The 19,266-nt window shown below is 38.7% G+C and overlaps 1 protein-coding gene across 1 annotated transcript in view; it reads left to right on the top strand.

The window, feature by feature from the left end:
- Positions 1 to 10,310, top strand: part of MB21D2 (Mab-21 domain containing 2) — a 129,474-nt gene extending 119,164 nt beyond the window's left edge. The window contains exon 2 of the mRNA XM_008074805.2: positions 7,475 to 10,310. Within this exon, the coding sequence (XP_008072996.1) occupies positions 7,475 to 8,739 (1,265 nt within the window). The 3' untranslated portion in view covers positions 8,740 to 10,310. The remainder of the gene's footprint in view (positions 1 to 7,474) is intronic.
- The last annotated feature ends 8,956 nt before the right edge of the window (positions 10,311 to 19,266 follow it).

Below are 19,266 nucleotides of genomic sequence, written 5' to 3'. Positions count from 1 at the left end.
AATATAAATAGCATCTCTCAAGGCAGATCAGGTCCATTCTTCCTTATGACAAATGTGGGTGGTCAGACATGTGCTACCATGTGTTCAAGGTCACCCTAAAACTTTGACCAACAAAAGTGCAAAGCTGGCACTCATCTTTTAAGTCATTCTGCATGCATGTCAAGTGAGGTCATTGTCATAGGGATAACAGTTTGTAAGTGCCATTCTGAACTACATAGCCAATGTGGAAGGGAGATGATGCTGGTAATCTGTCGCTAAGCCTGTATGACCTTGAGTGAGTTATTTCTCCTCTCAAAACCTCAGTTTTTTTCACCTAGAAAGTAAGATGGATGATTTCTGGGCATGAATGAGGGAAATGTAAAACCTTTCTCAAATTGCAGTCACTAAAAATCCTATGTATTAGTGCTTTTCTTAGAAAAAGGTGATCATGCCTACGTCTTAGATGTTTCTCAGAATATCAAGTAAGCACGATAAAATATTTCCTTCTTTAAAGCATAATCATAATAATATTTTATTGGAAAGTTTTATATTGTTTACTCTCAAGCAAGGAGACTGTTGCCCTAGGGCATATCAGAACCAAAGAAAGACTTTGCCAACATCGTCCCACCCGGTGCTTTTCTTACTATTAAAATTCAGTGCCATAATAAGGCACTATCTTTTTTTGTCTGTCTATCTGTTTGTTTGGTACGTGCCATATATGTTGGAGCCAAAAAAGTTGACTCTTTTATATGAAATCATGTACCTGAATATTGAGATAGCCTTCCTCCCTCCTTCCCTCCCTCCCTCCTCCCTCCCTCTCTCTCCTTCTCTTGCTCCATATAGAGTCAAAGGTATATAAAGAGATAAGTCATCTAATTTTGTAACTTTAATTACAAGACATACAATTGTTACCTCTTTTATAGATCTTTCTCCCTTCAACATAGGTAAGAGTTTGTATGTGTGTGTTTTGGATTCCCTAGGTGGGCTCGAGTGTGTGTGTATGTATGTGTGTGTGTGTGTTTTATTTTTTATTTTATTTTATTTTGAGAAAGCAGGATCGCCGGGCTCAGTGGCTCAGCCTGTAATCCCACGCTTTGGGAGGCCAAGGTAAGTGAATTGCCTGAGCCAGCGGGTTCAAGACCTGCCTGGGCAACTCGGTGAGACCTCATCTCTACAATAAATAAAAAAAATTAGCCTGGCATGGTAGCACACCCCTATAGTTCCAGCTACTTGGAAGGCTGAGGCGGAAGGATCGCCAGAGCCCAGCAGGTTGAGGCTGCGGTGGCCAGGAGCGTGCCACTGTACTCCAGTCTGGGCGACAGAGTGAGACTCCAACTCAAAAAAAAAAAAAAGAAAGCAGGTTTTATTGAAAGGACAGAAATTCTCCCACAGTTGGAAGGTACCCTAAGGGGTTGCCCTGTGTGTGTTTTAAAGAGATCTATGCAAGTAGTATTTTCATTTATCTACTTAGTATTTCCTAAACTACCTACTTGAGTTCTCACATGTCTACTGGGGTGTGGCTGTGAAGATAAGTGACAACAAAAAAGATAATACTTAGTTCTTGTGCTCTGGTGTTAACAATCTGGCATTACATGTTTGAGTGATGAAAGTAATTTGAATTCAGTGGAATGTGATAAAGTTTTATCTGGAACAAAGGAAGACAGGGACAAAATTCCATTTTTTCACTTGATATTCCAAAGATAATTGGCAGAGAACTAAAAGGATTACATGGGACTCATTCCTTAAACTTGAGACCCAGGTATCTATATAAAGGAGTAATATTAACGTCTTCTTAATTAGAAACTATGAAATAAATCAAAACCAAGGGGCAGAGAATTACAGGAAGGCAGGCTGAGAAGCAGTCTTACTTTAGGATTTTTAAGAGCAAACATATACCAATGCTTCATATACCCAGGAAAATAAGCTGTTTCTCTCTCTCTCATTTTTCTTGCTGTTAACGAGCTCAGTGATGCATGTGTATCTTCTTTTTGTTCCACTCATGGGTTTGTATAATCTAACTAAGAGCTAAATAGCGAGAGTCACTTGATCTTACCTCCCATAGTAAAACAAAAAATCTTGGATCAGTCCAGAGATGGCACTTGTTGGAACTGATCCCTGCAGCCAAAGTGTACAGTTGAAATTTTTTCCTCCTCTGTCTTTTTCCCTTCCAGCCTCTGCCTGTGTTTCAGTTGCATGGCAACCCATCTGCCATGATAGCTGATGTCAGCTCATTTTCACTTAATCTTAGCCCAGGAAAGTTTTTAAGGAGGACATTTGGGCTTGTGTAATGCTGAAGAAGGCTCCAGTTTGTGTTACCAAATCATTTGTAAAACTGCAGACTAATAGGCTCAGGAAGGCTAAGTGGAAATGTGGATGTCACAAGGGATTAGCTTCTGGAACATTGTGGCCTTAGGGACTTTATTTCTAACTTGTATGAGCTTAGTAAATGAGTGTCTGCAATAGTCGTTCTGCTGCTAAAACTTTCTTCACTTTTGGAATAAGACATGTCTAAAATTACCCTAACTCATGAATATAAAAATTTAGCCAGCTGGACTCGGTGGCTCAGTCTGTAATCTCGTGCTTTGGGATGCTGAGGTGAGTGGATGGTCTGAGCCCGCGGGTTCGAGACCTGCCTGGGCAACTTGGTGAGACCTCATCTCTACAATAAACCAAAAAATTAGCCGGGTGTGGTAGTGCGTGCCTGTAGTTCCAGCTACTTGGAAGGCTGAGGCGGAAGGATCGCCAGAACCCAGCAGGTCGAGGCTGTGGTGGCTGGGAGCAGCCACTGCACTCCAGTCTGGGTGACAAGAGTGAGACTCCAACTCAAAAAAAAAAAATTTAGCCAAGTGCTTTGGATCTTTGAATGTGGATATTTTAACTGGGCAAATAAGCAGTAGTTGAGAGGAAAAATAATAGTTTTTAATTAGTAGGAACATTCTAGTTAGTGTGCTAATGAGCGAAAATAGGTTAAAACTTCTTAAATCCAGCAGAGGGCAGAGAGGAGTTTAAGCAATGTCTCACCTAAGACTATCCAAACAAAATTGTGACAACCCAAAGCAAAATTCAGTGGCACTTTTGTAGACAAGTTATCTCTAGGTTGTTAATGTACAAATCACTGTAGTTGTATAGACAGATCTTAGCTGGTGTGCTTAGAGCCAGTTTGTTCCTGACAAGGCAAAAGGATATATAGGATTTTGAGTTATTTATGCCCAAGAGGGGCCAAAAATGTGATACCCAAATAACAATATTACTTTAATTGATTCAGATCTTGTTTACTAACCACAACACAGCATTTCACAATTTTTTCATGTACGTTTACAGCCTCTAAATTGTAGAATAAAAGTATTTAAAACAATGAAAAGAAAATCCTTTCATTATCAAAAATATATCTTTGAAAGTAACTATACCTACATGTGAGTCCATAAAAGTAATGAAAATGATTTTCACAGCCTACTCTGGAATCTGGGAAATCAATCTTATTATCTTTTTATAGCTACAGTTAAAATTTGGGATGTTAGTGTTTGTTACATTGTAAGATGAGGTTAATATTAATACATGATGACAGCTGAGAAATGGATCTTTGTCTGCTGTTTATGAGAACTTTCCATCCTGATTAACTTTGGCTTTAAAATTCACTTTCAAAAGGAAAGTAAATTTTCCATGCTGAATTAGTAGTGAAGGCTGTTTTTGCTTTGGTAATATGTAGTGTCTTTTGTTTTGCTTGGGTTGTATGTAGCGTAGTATGCTGACTTTCTTGGGAAGCATCCTCTGAAATGGAGTTAGAATGTTTATTAAGGAACATCCTTGAGATCTGCACCCATGGAAAGGAAGGAAGGAAGGAAGAAGGATCAAGTAGAAGTTTCTTTACAGGACCATCATTAGCCGCAGCTGACCCTGTTGGGAATTCTGGGTTTGTATGACCTTTTAGAGTGTCCTGATCTGGGATACACCCCTGCCACAGGACATGACCTTGGTTGAGGAAGGTATTTGCAGCTGAGAAGATCCTTAAGGATTGCATTTAAGTAATTGGGACAACCCCTTTGCTGAAGATGGATCTGGTTGCTGTATCACAGTGCGGGTAGTGTAAGAAACAGTCCAAGAAATCAGGTATGCTGGACTTTCTTCCTGATGAATTGCTGACTCTATAATGTTGGATAACTTATTGATTGCTTTCAAAAGGAAATGATAACTTACCATATTCCTATCCGAATATAAGGAAACAGTACTAAATAAAATACTTTTTCATGGTTAATATGGTTTGGAAAATAGAATTTTAAAGAGTGAAAAGCATATTTTTATAAATCAGCATGAAGTTTTAAAATATAGTTGTCTTAGTTCATTCAGACTGTTTTAACAAAGTACCATAGACTGAGTAGCGTATAAACAACAGGAATTTATTTCTCACAGTTCTGGAGGCTGGGAAGTCAAGATTAAGTTTCTGGCATATTCATTGTCTGGTGAAGGGCTGCTTCCTGGTTCATAGATGGCTGTCTTCTTGCTGTAACCTCTTATGGCAAAAGGGTTGAGAAAGCTCTCTGAGGTCTCTTTTTTTTTTGAGTTTGAGTCTCGCTCTGTCACCCAGGCTGGAGAGTAGTAGCATGTTCTCAGCCACTGCAGCCTTGACCTGCTGGGCTCAGGTGATCCTTTCGCCTCAAGCTTCCAAGTAGCTGGAACTATAGGCGCATGCCACCGTGCATGGCTAATTTTTATTTTTCATTTTTTGTAGAGATAAGATCTCCCCAAGTTGCCCAGGTTGGCCTCGAACCCTCAGACTCAGGCAATCCTCTCACCTTGGCCTTCCAAAGTGCTGGGATTATAGGCATGAGCCACCATGCCTGGCCCTAAGGTCTCTTTTATAAAGGCACTAATCTCACTTGTGAGGTCTCCATCCTTATGCCTAATCACTGACCAAAGGCCTCACCTCCTAATACTGATAGAGTAGGCAAGTTAGACTCAGAAATCTTCAGGGCTTTAGGAAAAGTTCCAAGCTCTTTGATGTCTGCAACAACTGGTGCAGAATCATCCAAGTGGCAACTTCACTCTTACCTGTTATTAGATATCTCTACAGTGCTGTTGGTAACGATACTATCACATTGGAAGTTAATATTTCAGGACATGAATGGGGGACACAAACATTTAGTCTGTAACAATAATGGTAACAAAACACATATACATAGTTTATTTATTTGATTATGGGTAGTCCTATGAACAACAAACTATGAATTGTAATGATTAATGGAATTCTTTTGTGATAATTATTTGTGATCTTTGGGGGAAAGCCTGTTAAATAAATCTCAGAAAATGATACTGGTAGTTTGTCAGATACTGAAGCACAAGCAAATACATAATAAAAAGACAGGAGACAGAGAGGGTAAATGTGTATGTCATTTGGCGAACAGCCATTTAAGTCTAGCCTTTATTTAAGGTCTTAGGTTAATTCCATCTATTAACTCTATCCAACTATTAATTTCATGCATTTGTTCCTTCATCATGTAGTCATAGCTTCAATTATGTGCCTACTGCATGCGGACTCTATGCCTGCTGAATACCTATCTGAGACATGGTTCTCACTCTCAAAGGACTCACAATCTCATCAAAAATCACATTTGTTAATATCACCACCAATCTCACCAGAAATGTATACAATTTGGGAAGATGTCAAGCTCGTGGCACAGGATACGAGTTTTCTAAAATTTAATTTTCTCTTGAAAGTCTCAATTTTATCATTGGCAATAAACATTATCAATAGTTTTCATGAAGCCAGGCTCATTTTGTTCAGTTTTAAAGAAAATGTCTGCCAAATACCCAAGTCCGAAGAGCCATAGTTTGTCAGTTGTTCTCTAAAGTAAAAATGGTGTTTCATGAACAATGAATCTAGTTCAACTCACACATCAGTGCATGAGTGCTTGTCTTGAACACAACTTTCATATTTTGGTGTGAGGCAGAGAGGCTTAATGGTTACTTCACACTTCATCACCCAGGTAATCTTTCTAATGACTTAAAGGTCAAGATTTAATAAAACAAATCATTCTTCTCCATCAAGTATTTTCTTGAGTGAAATTGGGTTTTTTTTTTTTTTTTTGAGTTGGAGTCTCACTCTGTCACCCAGACTGGAGTGCAGTGGCCGCTCCCGGCCACCGCACCCTCAACCTGCAGGGCTCCGGCAATCCTTCCGCCTCAGCCTTCCAAGTAGCCGGAATTACAGGCATGCGCTACTACGCCCAGCTGATTTTTTGATTTATTGTAGAAATGAGGTCTCGCTGCCCATGGGGTCTCGAACCTGCAGGCTCAGGCAATCCACTCACCTCAGCCTCCCAAAGGCACGGGATTACAGGCTGAGCCACTGAGCCCGGCTGAAATTGGATTTTTAAAAAGTTGCTAGTGCATGTTAGAATCTACTGACTGCTAGTACAGGGGTACCAATGTCTTGGCTCGTATGCTAAGGCATTGGCAGGTTTACCTTCCATGGATTTTGTACCATCAGTGTAAGTGTCAACACAGTGAAAAAGTCAAACAATGTGTTAGTATTATTATGGAAAGAGATATGACTTCACTGTTCCTTGAAAGTGTCTGTAGCCCACCTTGAGATCTGCTAGTACAGAGAAAAGCTTAAGCAGGGAAAGCCTGGGGAAGGGAGACTGACTTGGCAAGAGATAAAAAGGACTTAACCTCATAGGATAACAGCAGAGATGAAGAACAGGCAAGGATGTGAGAAACCTTGGCAGAAGTTATATAGATAAGATTTGGCAGTAGAAGGACAAGGAAGGATTGCTTATTAAGGTGTTCAGCCTGGGTAACTGAGTGGACTGCATTGCTATTAACTGAGGTGATGACTAGGGGAAGAAGAACCATGGTTTATGATTGAAAATTATATTGCTTTTTGTTGTAAGAGAAAATTTAATGCTTCCACTTGAAAAAGAGTAGATTCTAGCACTAGTGAGAAAGTACCATTGACTGGGTTTCTGTGACAGCTGGGATTCTGGTTTTGTATTGATAATAAATTTTGGCTTTTGGAACGTCATGGCGTTCTCTCTCTCTCTCTCTCTCTCTCTCTCTCTCTCTCTCTCTCTCTCTCTCTCTCCCCCTTTGTCTCTCTCTCCCTCTCTCTCTCTCTCTATATATATATTTTTTTTTTTTTGAGCTAGAGTCTCACTCTGTCACCCAGGCTGGAGTGTAGTGGCACTCTCACGGCCACTGCTGCCTCGACCTGCTGGGCTCAGGTGATCCTTCGTCTCAGCCTTCCAAGTAGCTTGAACTATAGGCATGTGCCACCATGCGTGGCTAATTTTTTGATTCATTGTAGAGATGAGGTCTCGCCACGTTGCCCAGGCTGGTCTTGAACCCGTGGGCTCAAGAAATCCTCTCACCTTGGCCTTCCAAAGTGCTGGGATTGCAGGCATGAGCCACTGTGCCCGGCAGCATTCTGTATTAATGTATAAGACTCTTGTGCCTATACTTCCTATAATTGCATTGTTTTTTTATCTTTGATTTCTAGGAATGGTGCAAAAGCTGGACCAAAAACTTCCAGTGGCTAATGAGTACCTGTTGCTCTCTGGAGGAGTCCGAGAAGGTGTTGTTGACCTGGACTTGGATGAGCTTAATGTCTATGCCCGGGGGACTGACTATGATATGGACTTCACCCTTTTGGTACCAGCCCTCAAGCTGCATGACCGTAATCAGCCTGTGACGCTTGATATGCGCCATTCAGCCTTGTGCCACTCCTGGCTGAGCCTTCGGCTCTTTGATGAGGGGACAATCAGTAAATGGAAAGACTGCTGCACCATTGTAGATCACATCAATGGTGCCACCAACTACTTCTTCTCTCCTACCAAAGTGGCCGACTGGTTCTATGATTCCATCAGCATCGTCTTGTCAGAGATACAGAAGAAACCCCAGCGAGGGATGCCAAAGGTGGAAAAGGTAGAAAAAAATGGGACCATCATCTCCATCATTCTGGGTGTAGGGAGCAGTCGTATGTTATACGATATCGTCCCAGTGGTATCTTTCAAAGGTTGGCCTGCAGTGGCCCAGAGCTGGCTCATGGAGAACCACTTTTGGGATGGGAAGATTACTGAGGAAGAAGTCATCAGTGGGTTTTACTTGGTGCCTGCTTGCTCCTACAAGGGTAAGAAGGACAATGAATGGCGGCTGTCCTTTGCCAGGAGCGAGGTACAGTTGAAGAAGTGCATCTCTAGCAGCCTCATGCAAGCCTACCAGGCCTGCAAAGCCATTATTATTAAACTGCTGTCCCGGCCCAAGGCTATTAGCCCCTATCACCTACGGAGCATGATGCTCTGGGCCTGTGACAGACTTCCAGCCAACTACTTGGCTCAAGAAGACTATGCAGCCCACTTTTTGTTGGGCCTCATTGATGATCTGCAACACTGTCTGGTCAACAAGATGTGCCCCAATTATTTCATCCCTCAGTGCAACATGCTGGAACATCTGTCAGAGGAGACAGTCATGCTCCACGCCCGGAAGCTTTCCTCTGTACGCTCAGACCCGGCAGAGCACTTGCGCACTGCCATTGAGCACGTCAAGGCAGCCAACCGGCTGACACTGGAGCTCCAGAGGAGAGGTAGCACCACCAGCATCCCTTCCCCGCAGTCTGACGGAGGGGACCCCAACCAACCTGATGACCGTTTGGCCAAAAAACTGCAGCAGCTAGTGACTGAGAACCCGGGGAAGTCAATCTCTGTTTTTATCAACCCTGATGATGTCACAAGGCCCCACTTCAGGATTGATGACAAATTTTTTTGAGTGTTTTGCTGACTCCCCCCACCCCCGATTCTTAAACTCTCATAATGTGTAGTGTGGTTTGTGATGCTGTCTTTCTGTTTTTTACATATCCAGCCTAGATTGGATTTGTTAAGAACAAATTTTAAGTTTCCTGGTTCTGCAGGATGGTGCAGGCTCTGAAACAGTATATTACTATTTCATATTCTGCCTCTGATTTTGTTGTTGTTTACTTTTTGTAGTTATTGTCACTCAGTTTTATTTGTTGGTTTTGTTTTTTAAAGGAGAACTTGAGCCATAGATGAAAATGCCCATGAGTCCTCTTGCTTTTTTCTGTTTCATATATGGTGCAAATTTGTTAATGGGTATGGGGAAGTAAATCTCTTTCTGATACTTAAGGATTCTATTATTATTTTGTTTTGTTTTTTATCCTTGTTTTTTTTTAATGAGCTTTCACTACTACTGATATTTACAAATCATACATACCTGGGAACTACCTGGCATGTTAGCTGGATTTATTTCTTTTAGGCAGCGGCCAGAGCAGTTTTCCCTTTTTTTCTACCAACAATGTTAACTTTGAAAGTGGTGATGCTACAAACTGTGTCTTCGAGCAACTTCACTGAATGTAATTGTCCTCAAATCAGAGAACACTGGGTGGTTTGGAGGGTGTGTTTGACGGTTTTTCAAACAGAATTAGGTTTCCAAATGTTAGTTTTAGCATATGTAATTATTTGAAGCCTTATTTAAATCCTATTAAAGAACATACCACTGTAATTATTATTTGCACTAATGAAATCTTTGCCATTGTCAGAATTGCAAAGTGTGTTTCAATATAAATTTACATCCACTCTTGAAATGCTATTATTAGCCCATTTCTCTCAATTCGTGGAATGATTCTGTGCATTTGTTCAGTTCTCCTTTAATTGTGAGGTCCTGTTTTGCCTTCTGTGATATTCCTGGTTCCTGTCTTACTGAAGGAAATTTTTAAAGCTTTATACATGTTAACTGAAGCTGGGGAAAATATATACTTGATAAAGTAGATGTCTTTGTATTTATTCCTTTGGGGTTTTAGAGGTAAGTTTTTTTGTAAAGTCTCTTTACTTCTCCTGAGCGTTTTGAGGAAAACTGGCAGGATGAATTTGTAATTCCCCCAAAAGAAGATACCATGTTTGTTTAAAAACAGGTTTTGCTGTAGATCAGGAACCAGGAAATATCTGCGGGTGGCAGCCTTGATATAGAGGTGTCCTGTCTTCTTGAATGAAACTACTTGCCAGGTTTAGGTGCTGCAAGGCATTGACTCCCTATTTTGGTATGGACTTATGGCATTGTGGGGTTTATGGTGTCATGGGGCCTGCTGATCTTTCAAAAGACACCCATGATATCTACTAATGGAAGGGTCAAGCAATATTTTGGTTTTGGTCCTGAATGTCCAGACTCATAGGTTGGATTTTGGCCAATTGAAATCAGACATATGCGGTCTTGGGTTTTTGCATGGGAATTAATGTAATGCTTATAAAAGAAAATGAACTCATTCAACCATCTTAAGTCAAACGCAAAAGTAATAATAAAAAAGAAACATACTGGCCTTGAAATTTTGTTGTTGTTGTTGTTTTGTTGTTGTTAGTTTGCAATCTGGGAATTCTTTCTTCTTCTCTCCCTCCCCTTCCCTCTCCCCCCTCCTCCCTCCCCCTCCGCTTTCTCCCTCTCTCCCCCTGTCCCTCCCTTTCTTTTTTTGAGTCGATTTCTCTCTCTTTCTCTCTCCCCACACTCAGACTACATACACAAGACATCCCGCCCAGCTAATTTTTTTTATTTTTATTTTTGTAGAGACAAAATCTTGCTATGTTGCCCAGACTGGTCTCTAATTCCTGGGCTCAAGCGATCCCTTGCCTTGGCCTCTCAAAGTGCTGGAATTACAGGCATGAACCACAGCGCCCATCTGCAACAATTACTTTCAGTAAATGCTGACACAGGCTTACTACTGTCTTTCAGATCAGATATCCACATAGTGAACACCCAGTATTCATTCTTCCTCTCGTTCCAGTTTTTATGCCAGTGTCTACCTTCCGCATAATCTTCATCCGTCTCAGGGAATGACTTCATCTCCAGTTCCAGACATGTATTCTGACTGGAATCTGCAGGAATCATTTCACTGACTGCAAACATTAATGAGGGACAAATGATGTAAGCTACTTCTATCCTAATTTAGAATGCTGGGGCAGAAACATATACTCTCCCTTGATATGGAAGAGGAAACATTTGGCTTCTATTGCTGCTTACAACTATTGCACAGTCATGAGTAGAGCCAGCTTAAGGATGACGCTGACATTGGATGTCATTATGGAGAGTTTGGAAATGAAAACATGGGCCACAAGACTTGCTGCCCCCAACTCCGAGGATTCTCTTTCTGTAGACTTTCAAGTTAAATGAGCCAACACTTATTTTAGCCAGTTTGAATTTGGTTCAAGTCATCAAAATATTTGAACTGGTATGCCAAAAGATTTCAGTATATTTAAATGATTACAGCTGATATGTGTCTTTTTTCTTTTTGGAAATAGATATCAGGGATACCCATATATTTAATGTAAGAGCCAGTTTATGGTATGTGATCTGATTAATTCCACTGAATATCATAGACTTTATAACTAATAACTATACACTTGCTAAAGTCTGGTAAAATTTATCATATGTTGACCATTATGTTAAACTTTGTAGGTTAAAGTAAATTGTTATAAATCATCGAAGTAGCCAGCATGTTTCAACAGCTGTTGCTTTAAAGCCAACTATAAACTGTCATAACTGTTTTCTGAATTGGTATCTTGCACACAGTTAGCCACATTTACAGTATTTTAAATGCTGTGTTTTCAGACAAAATTTCATTACAGGCATGAAAAGAAACTAGTATCAACTATTCTCTTGGCACATTTTTTTCTTTTGCCATGCTAGTCCTAGTGAAGAACACTCTACAAATTCTTGGTTAAACTTCACAAAAAAATTCAGAGGGCCCTGGGCTCTAGTAATTTTAAAATCCTTTTAAAAAAATATTCCTGAAATTTGCTATCAGTATGATAACTTAGGACTCTTAGCTCAAACATTGAGGGTGGGTAGAAATGGGATATAGTCCAATACCTCTTCCCGTCTGAAACTTAAGCAAATCATTGAGATATGAACCAGTCTGTCCTGAAGCCCAGAAGACTGATTAAAGTCACTTCTGTTTCAAGTTCAATATAAAATAAGACTGGAGTCATGGTTTTAATGTGACTTATGGCTGATTTTTTTGATTGGGGGATTTTTAAAGTTTTACTCAACAGTCTTCCAATTCCTTGACAAGACTTAGTTTCACCCATTTTGAAAATAGATTATTCCCTGCCCTCTGGCTTTCTCCTCTGAAATGGAAGATTCAAAGATGCAAGTAAAGGTTTTGGAGCCAATCAGGACTAGACATTTTAAAAATAAGATCTCTGAAATTACAAAATTATTTTTGAGAAAATGAGAGGTAGGCACTTGTGGCTGACTTACCTTTGAGGAGAGATGTGAGAATGTAGGAAGGAGACTGGTTAAGAACTTCTAGTTCCTTCTGCACCACCCCCTTTTGCACACGTACAAGCACACTCGATTTCATGTCACCTTGAAGGATTCTTTAGGGTGACTGCAACACTTCTCTCAAGAATTAAGCCACTGGCCCAACAAAATGTTGGTTGTTCTGGATCCGATAATTACCTTGCTGAGAGAAATCTTCTGACTCGGATAGAGTTCAGTCTTCTCTGGGAACTGGGGAGGAAAGACTTCTCAGCAGCTGCTGGCTTCCTGGGGACTGTTGGCTTCCTGTGGCTTCCAACAAAGCTCTACAAAGACGATGGCTGATCTTCCAACCTGATAAGCTCTCCCCAGAGTCTCTTTCCTTGAGTCACTGATGGGGCTGTTTGTATGGCTATTTCACTTACCATCTGGTCATTATTAGGAGTCAGGAAAGACTTATTTCATACCCCCATAGTGTGACCTGGAGGATAAACATTTTGTTATTAAATGGAGCACTAACTACTACTTATATTAAAGGAAGGATAGTGATCATTCCCTGTTTGTTTTTTTATTAATGTGCGGTAAATACACATACATTTTAAAAAATGATTATAATGCTTCTCTCTGAGGAAAATAGCTAATTTTAAAATTTACCACTTATTCTGTAATTTTTTAACAGGTAAACAAATAGGTTTTGCTTAATAGGTAAACAAAAATGTGCTCTAAACACTTTAGAATAAATATTCACCAATGGAGAATTATTTACATGTCTAAAATTCTACCTTATGTTAATTAGTTGGCAAAATTTAAAAAAAAATTTAGAAAGAGATTATATATGGTAGAAATCAAGCTGTAATAATATATGTGTTTCTCTATACCCATTTTTGGTGCTATTTTCAAAAGTATCATGTTTCCTAAACTACACCAGTTCTTATATGACACTGAGTTTTTATATGGATTTAGTGTGACCCTGGTTTTTTTAAGTTTGAGCTGACAGTTTTTATTTTCAGTTGGTTCCAACAACATTCAGCAAACATCATGGAGACCATATGACTGTGTCTGTGTGGTTAGAAATAAGTAAGACATTTCAAAAAGGTCAAATATTAATCATCATATAAAAACACTATTGTTCAAAGATGTCAGAAAACATATTTAGCCTTAATTTGTTGCGGCAGCTGAGAAGAGAATGTTTGCACTTTGGACTACTTTCTCTTTTTTTTTCAGGATAAATGGACTCTTAATGTGACCTTGGGAGGGTGCATTGATATGTTTTTTTACTTGCCATTTTCTTCCCCACCAATAATCACAAAAGATAAAGGGAGCTAACTGCGGATAAAGGTGAAACCTTTTTTCTTTAATTTTATATCCTTATCAAGAAAATGTGAATCGAGGTAGCTGTTTTCTTTCTGTAGTTTCCTATCTAAGATTGCCTTAGTTTCCAAAATAATCTCAATTTTAGATCTATAAACTCATCTATCTATATACCTGGAGTATTCATTTTGGCAGAATATTACTTTTAAAAAATCTTACCATTAAAAAATCTTTTTAGATTGCACCAACATGCACAACAAATATTTCTTGAACACCTGCTAGTACAGTTCTTCTTGTTAGATGTTTTATATTCCTGAATCTACTTAAGTATCACAACAACTCTAAACACAATAAGTCTAAACTTCAAGACTCAGTAATTAGGTAACTTGTTCAAAATTATATAGATAATTAAGTGGTAGGGCAGAACCAGGGTTTGAACATGTTTGTTTCCAAAATTAAAAAGTTTCTACTATGTCACATTGCCTCTAATACTAGAATCTATTCTTTGTGTTTAAGATAAATTCTATTATCTGCATACATAGATGTCTGCATTCAGATAACAGGTAACCCTTACCTGTATTCAGATATTAGAATTTTTGAGTTATTTCAGAGCTTTTTATCAGCAGAACAGATTGATCATTTGGAGAAATTTAATCTTCTCTGACTGACAGATTTAGTAGAAGAGAGGTAAGAAAATGGCCCAAATGACTACCATCATTTTAATTCTTGAGCTCAGAGGAGTGGGCCGAAGAAAGCTACTATTAACAAAATACTACCCCCCTTTAAAGATCGAGTAAGAGAAGTGTTATCTTTGAAAATAAGAAAAAATTGTGTATTGTGGGACTTAGTTACATTTAAGAATTAGCTACAAATGAAAGGTAACCAACAACTTTACTGGATTTCAGTTGGCATTTATGTAAAGATGAAATACATATAAATAGACTATGCTTTCTATTTTAAAATCACTATTTCTGTACTAAAGGGTGTTTGGGAAGGAGAACATGATGATTTTTTTTTTTAAATCTGGATATTTATAGACTTTGGTGGATAGAATCCACAATAAAATCTTATAAATGTATAAATTTTATAAATCTATACATTTGCCACTTATGTTTATATATCTTTTTATAGAAATAAGAATCTCAAATCAGCTTTCATAGACTAGCACCAAAGAATATGAGGTGTGGTTTTAATGATGACCTAAATGATTGACCCAAGAGACAAGACAGCATTTCTTGGTTATGATAATTGAAACTATCTTGAAATAAGCAGAAGTTTTTTTCTTACTTCTGTTCCTTACAGCCTATGCTTGGCGGACTGAATGAAATATCAGTTATCATGAGTCAAACTCTCTCTTGTTTATAGGAATAAATAAGCATAAAAAGGGTTCCTATTTCACAAGATAATAAAAATGATTAAAATCAAACTCATCTGATATTTTGTGGTGATTGGCAAGTACTTTTTATAATGTTTGTTGAAAGTCACCAAATGATGTCCTCTGACAAGGACCTTGTTGAAGGAAGAACATTTTTTAGTGGGGCGGGGGAAGGCCAGGCTGAGACAATCTGTGCACCAACAGAGTACAGTTGACAAGGAGCCAGACCACCTGGATTCAGCCAGTCCTGACATTAGCTGTGAGACTTTGGGTAAATCCCTTTCCTTCTCTGAGTCTTATTTGCTTTAATCGTTTAAGTTGAGCAGTGAAATTTGTGGCCTCTAAAGACCTTTCCATGAAGCGCTGTTGGCTGTAGGGGGAGAATAAACACTAAGACCAAAGCTGTACATAAGGAAAGATTAAATAGTGACAACATATGATGGGTAAATTGGATTTGCAGATCCAGGCCGGAACTGTAGATACATTAAGGTGGATGAAAGTGGCAGGGAGTGCTCAGATAGGCTACAACAATGAGAGGCCATTGCTTCTGCTTATCCCATTCTTTAGCCCAGGGTAGCATCATTGTTCTAAGAGCTCCCCAAGGCTAGTCTCATGGTCATAAGTATTGATCTCTGTACCCTCTACACAGCTGTGATTGTGACATTTTATAAAGCTATTGCTTACAAAAGGATTTTACTGGAAAACTGAAACCTTTTTTGGCTCTCAGGTTGTTAAATATAGCTCAAGCATTGACCTTAGCTAATTCACACATCAGTTTTGTTCAGTTTTTTTATATGAGAATACTGAAAGAAAGCCACTTGGGGTTTGCATGACAAGAAGGTAAGGCTAGATTGGGTATTTAATTTGTTTAAATTTGATCTCTATATACCATGTGTTCACCTCGTGGTAGAAACCTTTGGAGACAGTGTCTCCCATCGGAATCCTGTGATTCTGACAAGATCACAGCATGACTCCAGCCAGCAGAATCCTTCCTTGCTGTCTTATTGACCTTGCAGTCATCTTGTATTTTTCTATGCTAGTGGCATGGAGAAGAATCTAACAAAATATAACAGAATAAATAACAAAGTAACAGTCTAAGAACAGCTTCCTTATCTTAATAATGAAAGTCCTAGATTTCCCAACTTTTGCATTAGCTGTCTGTTTAACATAGTACTATGCCCAGACTCAATCTCTTTACATAGTTTTATATCAGTTATATAGAACATTATATGGGTGAAGAGAGCCCACCCAAGTTCTTACATGCAATTCCCTACTTTCTGCATTCCATTTTTAAATATCCTGCAATCTTTTTTTAGATATAAAAATGCTCATGCCTCAACCTCTCAATTCTTGTAGACACTCCTTTTTCACTTGACTGTTCTTGTTAGAGAATTGTTGTCTTTTTAATATTCCCAGTAGACAGTCAAAAATATTTTGACAGGCTTTCTGTTGTTTGTGTTATAAAAATTATAGATATTGGAGATTTTAAAATAAATTTAGAGACTGTACTTTTTCAAATTACACATGCTTCTAATTCCAAATATCATTATGCTATAACACTCCCCTGCCCTCATTAAGAATAATTTCTCGGGCAACCCCCTCAGGTCTCCTCCCACTGTGGGAGATTTTCTGTCTTCTCAATAAATCTTGCTTTCTAAAAAAAACCAAAAGATTAATTTTTCTACATGGAAGGACAAGTGGATGTTAAAGGGCTTTTATACATTTCTTTTGTCTAATTTGTTTTCATAGAAGAAGCCCTTTCATTAGAAAAGATGACTTGTGAATAAATTTCTCTATAGCTAGTTGATCCACAGATTTTGCTCAAAGCTTGAATTTCCTGTGGTGGGTAGGGGCTTTGTGGAGTTTTTTGTTTGTTTGTTTGTTTGTTCAGTTAAATGGGAATGAATCCAAGGGGAGAAATCGGCCCTAGAAAGTGGGGATTCTAAATGCATACACAGACACACATAAAAGTCACAGTGTGATATTCGGTTAGTTCATAAACTTTGTTTTGCATCTGTCTTTCAGGTACTTAATGATAAAGGCAGCTCCCATTAGTGACCTACCTATCATTATTATCACCCTTATGTGACTTTATTCTGGTTTCTTTTTCTCTCTACTTTAGTTTTCCCAGGTGTTACTCGGGTGCCATTGAATGTGTTAGTTTTTCAGTTCCCACGTTAGGCGATACCACAGTGTGCTGGTGGTTGGGTTCCAGATCCCTCACCTTTGACTCAATGGAGCAGCTCTACATTTATTGGCCTGATATGTTAGCATTTCCCATAGGAAACTTGAAGAAAAACTGCCACTGTTTTAACAAATATTAAAAAGCGTATGATGTGTTGATCTCCAAAGGTCCTTCAAGATTTCTAAAGGGTCAGTCAGTATTTCTAGAAAGCAAATATGAAATCAATGTGTTGGGGAGGGAAGAAGGAGTGGATAGCACTTCAATACTTAATTATTCACTCAGTGAATATTTATTGAGCTCCAAGCCTGAACCCTCAAAGACACTGAGCATCTCAGAGAAAAAGGAGAATCAGTTTCCTGTCTCGTGGGATTTTTAGTCTAGTGAAAGGGGAGTGAATGTAGGGAAGAACATCAGTCCTAGATGCTCAGATTTACAAAATACCGGTTACGTTAAAAATGTCATAGTTTGCAAGACAAAAACAAATATTAAAATCTACTTTCACAAGCCGGCTCAGTGGCTCAGCCTGTAATCCCGCGCCTTTGGGAGGCTGAGGTGAGTGGATTGCTGAGCCCGCGGGTTCAAGACCCGCTGGGCAACTCGGCAAGACCTCATCTCTACAATAAATAAAAAATTAGCCGGGTGTGGTAGCGCGCGCCTGTATTTCCAGCTACTTGGAAGGCTGAGGCGGAAGGATCGCCGGAGCCCAGCGGGTCGAGGCTGCAGTGGCTGGGAGCGGCCACTGCACTCCAGTCTGGGTGACAGAGTGAGACTCCAACTCAAAAAAAAAAAAAATCTACTTTCACATATATCAGCCCACATTGGCACTGTACATTATGCTTTCTCAAACTTGGTATTGTCGACATTTTGGGCCAGATGATTTCTTATAGTGGGAAGCTGCCCTGAGTATTATAGGATACTTTGCAGCTTCTCTTGCCTCACTCACTATATGCCAATAGCATCTTTTGCATCTCCAGTTTCCACAAACAAAAATGTCTCCAGACATTGCAAAATTGCTTCTAGTTAAGAACCACTATAGTAAATAACTCTACCTTATCTGTTATTTCCTGGGGTTAGAGACAATTTTGACTAGCCAAAAGTAAGTAAATGCCCAGCAAGCGTTGATTGAATGACATTTGTAAAAGCTAAAGTATTGATGAGGCTTTCCATAGTTCTTCATTTTTTACTTTAATGTTTGTAACTATTAAAATGCTTGACCAACCAGCTAGTCAATCAGTCTTTTCCAGGGCTTCAGGTATTGCTAACAGCGACTGTGGGAAAGAAGGAGAAGGAACAGAGTTAGTCTTATTCTTTCATACGTTGGGGTGTAAACATGCAGCTTTTTTATTTTTTAATTTGAGAAATCTTTTTTGAATTAAAGTTTTAAGTATTTGTTTTATAGCATTGTTTTAACTTTTGAATTTAGAAAAAAATCTGCAGCAAATTTAAGTGGAAATGGAATCTCACTTCCTATTTTACCTTTTATTAGCATGGGAAATAAATAAAGCAGCTTGACAGTACTTACTACTAAATAAATTTCACATATGAACACTGTTCTGCTTTGTTATTTTTGGTTGAATTCATCAAGAAACATTATCAAGTTTATAGCAACAGCTAATTTTTAAAGGCATTCAATTCAAGATTTATTAATAGTAATTGAGGTCAGTTCTTCTCATTTAGATAAATTTTAATATCAGTCCTGTGCCAAAAAAACCAATCACATAACATACCTAAATGTTTACCATTGCTGTGGGATTGATTTTGTGTGTGATTGGGCAATTAAGAATACATGATTTCTATTTCTTAAGAAAAATACTTTGAATTGCCAATAGTTAAGTCCATAAGAGCACTGTTCAACTGTTGATGTGTCTGATTCATACCACAAATTCAAATATGGTACTCAAAGTACCTGTACAATGATTAAGAATGGGTTTAAACATTATTTTTTCACAAATTTTATGAATTTATCCAACTAAGTTTTTGTTCTGCTCCACCCATATTTCTGTCATTATCAGTTGTAAATGCATCTTGGCAGAGTCCACTTCAGATTGTACAGGATTTCTCTTTTTCTCAATTGAAAATAGTCTCAATTGTTCCACACAGACTACTAGAGGTTAGTTCATCAGTCACATTAAATTCTGCATGATTCCTTAGGTAAAACTGG

This window comes from Carlito syrichta, unplaced genomic scaffold, assembly GCF_000164805.1.
Source record: "Carlito syrichta isolate Samal-C Ts95f unplaced genomic scaffold, Tarsius_syrichta-2.0.1 Scaffold117902, whole genome shotgun sequence".
Classification (NCBI taxonomy): Eukaryota; Metazoa; Chordata; class Mammalia; order Primates; family Tarsiidae; genus Carlito; species Carlito syrichta.
This window is presented reverse-complemented; position numbering and strand designations above follow the sequence as displayed.